Source organism: Oncorhynchus nerka, linkage group LG8, assembly GCF_034236695.1.
Source record: "Oncorhynchus nerka isolate Pitt River linkage group LG8, Oner_Uvic_2.0, whole genome shotgun sequence".
Taxonomy (NCBI): domain Eukaryota; kingdom Metazoa; phylum Chordata; class Actinopteri; order Salmoniformes; family Salmonidae; genus Oncorhynchus; species Oncorhynchus nerka.
In genome coordinates this window covers 62,619,249-62,627,835 of record NC_088403.1, presented here as the reverse complement: position 1 = coordinate 62,627,835, position 8,587 = coordinate 62,619,249, and the positions used below count along the sequence as shown (strand labels likewise).

General features: G+C 47.5%; 1 protein-coding gene across 2 annotated transcripts in view; it reads left to right on the top strand.

Annotated features, from left to right (window-relative positions):
* Positions 1–4,004, top strand: part of arap2 (ArfGAP with RhoGAP domain, ankyrin repeat and PH domain 2) — a 262,145-nt gene extending 258,141 nt beyond the window's left edge. For both annotated transcript variants that reach the window (XM_065021967.1, XM_065021968.1), the window contains exon 33: positions 1,464–4,004. In XM_065021967.1, the coding sequence (XP_064878039.1) occupies positions 1,464–1,826 (363 nt within the window). In that variant the 3' untranslated portion in view covers positions 1,827–4,004. The remainder of the gene's footprint in view (positions 1–1,463) is intronic.
* Positions 4,005–8,587: the final 4,583 nt, after the last annotated feature.

The following is an 8,587-nucleotide window of genomic DNA, read 5'->3' as shown; positions in this document are numbered from 1 at the left end:
AAGCTGAACTCTTACAGATAAGAGCTTATCATATCATGAGACAGTAGATTACTTTATTTATACAGTGCCTTCTGAAATTATTCAGACCCCTTGACTTTTTCCACATTTTGTTACGTTACAGCCTTATTCTAAAATGGATTATAGAAAAAAATATCCTCAGCAATCATAATAGACATAATACACCATAATGACATCACAATACCCCATAGTGACATCACAATACCCCATAATGACAAAGCGAAAACAGGTTTTTGGATATCTTTTGCACATTTATTTGAAATAAAAAACAGAAATAGCTTATTTACATAAGTATTCAGACCCTTTGCGATGAGACTTGAAATTAAGCTCAGGTGCATCCTGTTTCCATTGATCATCCTCAAGAACACAGTGGCCTCCATCATTCTAAAATGGAAGAAGTTTGGAACCTCCAAGACTCTTCCTAGAGCTGGCCTCCCGGCTAAACTGAGAAATCAGGGGAGAAGGGCCTTGGTCAGGGAGGTGACCGTTAACCCGATGGTCACTCTGACAAAGCTCTAGTGTTCCTCTGTTGAGATGAGAGAAGCTTCCAGAAGGAAAACCATCCCTGCACTCCACCAATCAGGCCTTTATGGTCGAGTGTCCAGACAGAAGTCACTCCTCAGTAAAAGACACATGACAGCCCGCTTGGAGTTTGCCAAAAGGCACCTAAAGACTCTCAGACCACGAGGAACAAGATTCTCTGGTTTGATGAAACCAAGATTGAACTCTTTGGCTTGAATACCAAGCGTCACGTCTGGAGGAACCCTGAACCATCCTTACAGTGAAGCACAGGGGTGGCAGCATCACGCTGTGGGGATGTTTTTCAGCGGCAGGGGCTGGGAGACTAATTAGGATGGAGGCAAAGATGAATGGAGCAAAGTACAGAGAGATCCTTGATTAAAATCTGCTCCAGAGGGCTCAGGACCTCAGACTGGGACAAATGTTCACCTTCCAACAGGGTAATGAACCTAAGCACACAGCCAAGACAACGCAGCAGTGGCTTCTGGACAAGTCTCTGAATGTCCTTGAGTGGCCCAGCCAGAGCCCGGACTTGAACCCTGTGCAGCAACGCTCCCCATCCAACCTGACAGAGTTTGAGCGGATCTGTAGAGAAGAATGGTAGAAACTTGTAGCGTCATACCCAAGAAGACTCGAGGCTGTAATCACTGTCAAATGTGTTTCAAGTACTGAGTAAAGGGTCTGAATACTTACAGTATGTAAATGTAATATTTCAGTTGTATTACTTTTTTTTTGCAACAATTTCTAAAAACCAGTTTTATCCTTTGTCATTATGGGGTATTGTGTGTAGATTGATGAGGGGGACAAATATATAATAAATGTTAGAATAATAAATAAATTATAACAATAATATAAAATCAAGGGGTCTGAAAACTTTCCGAAGTTATATTCAAGAAATTAACCCTCTCTACCTCTCCCTTCCGTAGCCGTCATACAGAAAGCTGTCCCTAAACATCGGCACACCTCCCAGTGAAGATGAGAAAACAAGGAATAGGGAAGATTGTGGCAGTCTCCAGCACAAAACAGCCATAGTGGCTAATTGCTTGAAGCAGAAGGACCGACTCCTGTCCCCCGGGACTGGTCAGAGAAATGTTTCAGCGGGAGTGATCCAGCCCCAGCGATGTCCCTCTCCACACCCAGAGCCCCAAGCCCCTCAGAGTGGCGTCAAGAACCCAAACAGGAGGCCCGTTCTGATGGGAGAGGGGGTTCTAATGCCCCCCAACCTCCTCAATGAACTTAACTCTGTGCTGAATAAGACTGGCCGTAGCGCCAAGGAGGAGAAGAGCTGATGGAGAGATAGAGAAGCCCAGAGAAAAGAAAAATATGAACATGTAAAGTGAGGCTGAGAAAAAGAAAGTGCAAGAAAGAAAGGGAATGGAAGATGATTAGAATGAAAAACAGAGCGACATGGAGACAGAAATACTGAGCGAGACAGAAAGACTGTGGAGACAGAAAGACTAAATGAGACGGAAAGACTGAGTGAGACAGAAAGACTGAGTGAGACAGAAAGACTGAGTGAGACAGAAAGACTAAATGAGACAGAAAGACTGTGGAGACAGAAAGACTGTGGAGACAGAAAGACTGAGTGAGACAGAAAGACTGAGTGAGACAGAAAGACTAAATGAGACAGAAAGACTGAGTGAGACAGAAAGACTAAATGAGACAGAAAGACTGAGTGAGACAGAAAGACTGAGTGAGACAGAAAGTCTGAGCGAGACAGAAAGACTGTGGAGACAGAAAGACTGAGTGAGACAGAAAGACTGAGTGAGACAGAAAGACTGAGCGAGACAGAAAGACTGAGTGAGACAGAAAGACTGAGCGAGACAGAAAGACTGAGTGAGACAGAAAGTCTGAGCGAGACAGAAAGACTGTGGAGACAGAAAGACTGAGTGAGGCAGAAATACTGAGCGAGACAGAAAGACTAAATGAGACAGAAAGACTAAATGAGACGGAAAGACTGAGTGAGACAGAAAGACTGAGTGAGACAGAAAGACTGAGTGAGACAGAAAGACTAAATGAGACAGAAAGACTGTGGAGACAGAAAGACTGTGGAGACAGAAAGACTGAGTGAGACAGAAAGACTGAGTGAGACAGAAAGACTAAATGAGACAGAAAGACTGAGTGAGACAGAAAGACTAAATGAGACAGAAAGACTGAGTGAGACAGAAAGACTGAGTGAGACAGAAAGTCTGAGCGAGACAGAAAGACTGTGGAGACAGAAAGACTGAGTGAGACAGAAAGACTGAGTGAGACAGAAAGACTGAGCGAGACAGAAAGACTGAGTGAGACAGAAAGACTGAGCGAGACAGAAAGACTGAGTGAGACAGAAAGACTGTGGAGACAGAAAGACTGAGTGAGACAGAAAGACTGAGCGAGACAGAAAGACTGTGGAGACAGAAAGACTGAGTGAGACAGAAAGACTGAGTGAGACAGAAAGTCTGAGCGAGACAGAAAGACTGTGGAGACAGAAAGACTGAGCGAGACAGAAAGACTGAGTGAGACAGAAAGACTGAGTGAGACAGAAAGACTGAGGCGAGACAGAAAGACTGAGTGAGACAGAAAGACTGAGCGAGAGTGAAAGAGAGACAAAGTGAGAAACTTAAAAAAAAAAACGTGAATAAACTATTTGTCATTCTCTTCAAGAGGGACACTTGGACCTGTTTTCCAGGAGGGAAATTAGAGTTTGGAGTGGAAAACAGGTCCAAGTGCTATTGATGGACATATCATGGGAAACTCCAGGCCGACCAACACACTAACACAGTCATTTATAACAGATCTCAAGCCTGTCCAGATACATTTCTACACCGTTACCTATGCTATACCAAATTAATTATAGTATCAAATTCTATAACATTTTTGGCTTTCGTTAAAATTCAATATTGATATGATATGACTAATATTGGTTGACAAGGAATATCTTCTCCAAAGGAATGTACTGTATCTATTCTGTTATTGCATTAAAAATGTTATTTCCTGGTGACATACTACATACTACATGCTACATACTACATGCTACATACTACATGCTACATACTACATACTACATGCTACATACTACATGCTACATACTACATACTACATACTACATTTTTATATTGTACAGTTGTATAATACACTGCACATTGTATGTTCTGTTCTTTGACTGTATTTACGTATAAAATACTGTACTGTATATTTTATGCATATTAGGAAATGGGGGACACTGTTAACCCATAGTATTCGATATGTACAGTATATTTAATTACATAGTATTTCCTTCACAAACGACTTGATTTAAAAAAATATATATATATATATATATATGAATACCGATCAATTCTTATTGAAAGATGTGTTATATCGTTTGAGTGCCAGGGCATAATGCTTTTCCCAAACAGGATTTGAACCCATTCAAAAAAAAAACTCATCAAAGTAAATTTTATTTTTATTGTAGTAAAATGTAAAAATAAACTCTGCATCTTAAGTCATCCGCTCTCCTTATTGAATAATGTATTTCAGTCTAAAAATGTTTATTCATTGTAGACGATTGTCAGCCAGGTTCTCCATAAAAAATTCATCTCGACATTTTATTCTGATTTTTTTTCCCCCACACAACATAACTGCCAATTGTCCTTTTGTTCAACATCTTATTGTATTTTCATTTTAATCATGCATCTCTCTTTTCCCCCCCCACAACATAACTGATAACATCTTATCATCTTTTCATTTTAATCATGCTCTGACTGTGTGTTGATAGTCTGAAGATATCTCATTAATAACATGCCTTTTGTTCTCACAGTGTAAATACCTGTATTTTACTGGGTCTGTGACATTCATTTCATTATGATATTCATTTCATTATGTGGGCTGAAGTTATCGCGCTATTGTATGACGTTCATTTCATAACACTGGCTTCTCACTGGTTCTGTACAGCGTGATCGTTTTGTAAATGATTTCGTCCAAAAATCAAATCAAAGTTAATTGTAGTATACAGAGTTCAGGGAAATGCTTACTTGCAAGTAGCTCCTCTCAAATACACTAGCTGTCTTTGTTATATTCGCAGTTTGTTTTGATTCCAAACCACTTGTATTACACTAAAGCCTCTTTAGCTATCTGTTGTCAATTGTTCCAACCTTGTGGCCTCCTCTATACTCCCAGTACAGCCAGATGTCATTGTTTCAACTCGACAGCACTGAAGTGGAGCTCGGCGATTAGAGACGATTAGCTCCCGGGACTTTGTGACTGTGTCTGTCACCTGCCTCTGTGCACTTCTATGCCTCTGGGCACCTCTGGGCGCTAACCAAAGCCACCGAGGCGCGCACACACACGCACGCACGCACGCACACACACACACACACATTATGTAGGAATAGAATAGCACTCCATCCACATCACACGGAAGCTGCAGGAAGGTCACCATATGGCAGCGGAGAGTTAAGTGAATGAGGCTAGTGACGCATCATTATGAACTCCGCTGTGACCTTGCCACTCAAGAAAGGTCGCGTACGGCGGTAATGTTACAGCAGTGATGCTTTGAGCAGAGGTGGAGAGGGACCAGTTACCTATGTTGACACGGGGAGAGAGAGAGATGGGGGAGGGAGGGGGAGAAAGAGAGAGAAAGATGTGGGAGGGAGGGGGAGAAAGAGAGAGAGAGATGGGGGAGAAAGAGAGAGATGAGGGAGGGAGGGGGAGAAAGAGAGAGAGAGATGGGGAGAAAGAGAGAGAGACACAGAGAGAGATGAGGGAGGGAGGGGGAGAAAGAGAGAGAGAAATGGGGAGAAAGAGAGAGAGATGAGGGAGAAAGAGAGAGAGATGGGGGGAGAAAGAGAGAGAGACACAGAGAGAGATGAGGGAGGGAGGGGGAGAAAGAGAGAGAGAGATGGGGGAGAAAGAGAGAGAGATGAGGGAGGGAGGGGGAGAAAGAGAGAGAGAGATGGGGGAGAAAGAGAGAGATGAGGGAGGGAGGGGGAGAAAGAGAGAGAGAGATGAGCGAGGGAGGGGGAGAAAGAGAGAGAGAGATGGGGGAGAAAGAGAGAGAGACACAGAGAGAGATGAGGGAGGGAGGTGGAGAAAGAGAGAGAGAGATGAGTGAGGGAGGGGTAGAAAGAGAGAGAGAGAGACAGAGATGAGGGAGGGAGGGGGAGAAAGAGAGAGAGAGATGAGGGAGGGAGGGGTAGAAAGAGAGAGAGAGACACAGAGAGAGAGATGAGGGAGGGAGGGGGAGAAAGAGAGAGAGAGAGATGAGCGAGGGACGGGGAGAAAGAGAGAGAGACAGAGAGAGAGAGATATTTCAAAATGATGAGCCCTTGTACTGCATGTGAGAAGAGTTTAAATTAACTGGAGGGGTTGTAGTTACGGAGTACAGGGGATGTTGTGTTAGATCCAGATGTTATAATTTGTCTGTTTTGTAAGATATAAGACCACGGAGGCCTGGACGAGGTAGGGAGCGAGCAGCGGAAGAATCTGTGGAGGAATGTAAAATGGAGAAAGTTGTCAGAGGATATGTGAATGACTGCTACTTATGTTGCAAGAGGGTTGGGTAGGGTACATCCTACATGTAATCCGTTAGTTACTAGTTACCTGTCCCAAGTTGTAATCGGTAACGTTACCTTTGGATTTACCCAAACTCGGCAATGTAATCTGATTACTTTCAGTTACTTTTGGATGACTTATAGAAGACAAAATGGATCCATCAAACACTTTTGGTGTGTCATCATAGTGGTCTCTGATTGGTGTGTCATCATAGTAGTCTCTGATTGGTGTGTCGTCATAGTGGTCTCTGATTGGTGGTCATCATTTGGTGTGTCATCATAGTGGTCTCTGATTGGTGTGTCGTCATAGTGGTCTCTGATTGGTGGTCATCATTTGGTGTGTCATCATAGTGGTCTCTGATTGGTGTGTCGTCATAGTGGTCTCTGATTGGTGGTCATCATTTGGTGTGTCGTCATAGTAGTAAGGAGAGGTGGCCAGGCTGTTGTGGGGCTAAGGAGAGGTGGCCAGGCTGTCCTGGGGCTAAGGAGAGGTGGCCAGGCTGTCCTGGGGCTAAGGAGAGGTGGCCAGGCTGTCTTGGGGCAAAGGAGAGATGGCCAGGCTTTCACGGGGCTAAGGAGAGGTTGCCAGGATGTCCTGGGTCTAAGGTGATTTGGGCGTAGGGGGTTGGCCTGCTGTTGTGGGGCTACGGAGAGATGGCAAGGCTGTCACGGAGCTAAGGAGAGGTGGCCAGGCTGTCCTGGGAATAAGGAGAGGTGGCCAGGCTGTCCTGGGAATAAGGAGAGGTGGCCAGGCTGTCCTGGGAATAAGGAGAGGTGGCCAGGCTGTCCTGGGAATAACGAGAGGTGTCCAGGCTGCCACAGAGCTAAGGAGAGGTGGCCAGGCTGTCACAGGGATAAGGAGAGGTGGCCAGGCTGTCCTGGGGCTAAGGAGAGATGGCCAGGCTGTCACGGGGCTAAGGAGAGGTGGCCAGGCTGTCCTGGGGCTAAGGAGAGGTGGCCAGGCTGTCTTGGGGCTAAGGAGAGGTGGCCAGGCTGTCTTGGGGCAAAGGAGAGATGGCCAGGCTTTCACGGGGCTAAGGAGAGGTTGCCAGGATGTCCTGGGTCTAAGGTGATTTGGGCGTGGGGGGTTGGCCTGCTGTCGTGGGGCTACGGAGAGGTGGCAAGGCTGTCACGGAGCTAAGGAGAGATGGCCAGGCTGTCATGGGGCTAAGGAGAGGTGGCCAGGCTGTCCTGGGAATAAGGAGAGGTGGCCAGGCTGTCCTCGGAATAAGGAGAGGTGGCCAGGCTGTCCTGGGTATAAGGAGAGGTGGCCAGGCTGTCCTGGGAATAAGGAGAGGTGTCCAGGCTGTCACGGGGCTAATGAGAGGTGTCCAGGCTGTCCTGGTAATAAGGAGAGGTGTCCAGGCTGTCACGGAGCTAAGGAGAGGTGGCCAGGCTGTCCTGGGAATAAGGAGAGGTGTCCAGGCTGCCACAGAGCTAAGGAGAGGTGGCCAGGCTGTCACAGGGATAAGGAGAGGTGGCCAGGCTGTCCTGGGGCTAAGAAGAGATGGCCAGGCTGTCACGGGGCTAATGAGAGGTGTCCAGGCTGTCCTGGTAATAAGGAGAGGTGTCCAGGCTGTCACGGAGCTAAGGAGAGGTGGCCAGGCTGTCCTGGGGCTAAGGAGAGGAGGCCAGGCTGTCAGGGGCTAAGGAGGGGTGGCCAGGCCAGGCTGTCACGGGGCTAGAGAGATGGGGAGGTGGCGAGGCTGTCCTTGGGCTAAGGAGAGGAGGCCAGGCTGTCACAGGGCTAAGGAGAGGAGGCCAGGTTGTCACAGGGCTAAGGAGAGGTGGCCAGGCTGTCATGTGGCTAAGGAGAGGTTGCCAGGATGTCCTGGGTCTAAGGTGATTTGGGCGTGGGGGGTTGGCCTGCTGTCGTGGGGCTACGGAGAGGTGGCAAGGCTGTCACGGAGCTAAGGAGAGATGGCCAGGCTGTCACGGGGCTAAGGAGAGGTGGCCAGGCTGTCCTGGGAATAAGGAGAGGTGGCCAGGCTGTCCTGGGAATAAGGAGAGGTGGCCAGGCTGTCCTGGGTATAAGGAGAGGTGGCCAGGCTGTCCTGGGAATAAGGAGAGGTGTCCAGGCTGCCACAGAGCTAAGGAGAGGTGGCCAGGCTGTCACAGGGATAAGGAGAGGTGGCCAGGCTGTCCTGGGGCTAAGAAGAGATGGCCAGGCTGTCACGGGGCTAATGAGAGGTGTCCAGGCTGTCCTGGTAATAAGGAGAGGTGTCCAGGCTGTCACGGAGCTAAGGAGAGGTGGCCAGGCTGTCCTGGGGCTAAGGAGAGGAGGCCAGGCTGTCAGGGGCTAAGGAGGGGTGGCCAGGCCAGGCTGTCACGGGGCTAGAGAGATGGGGAGGTGGCGAGGCTGTCCTTGGGCTAAGGAGAGGAGGCCAGGCTGTCACAGGGCTAAGGAGAGGAGGCCAGGTTGTCACAGGGCTAAGGAGAGGTGGCCAGGCTGTCATGTGGCTAAGGAGAGGTGGCCAGGCTGTCATGGTTCCTTCTGAAAGACATCCATGAGTTGATCATTAGAGACATCCGTCTGGACC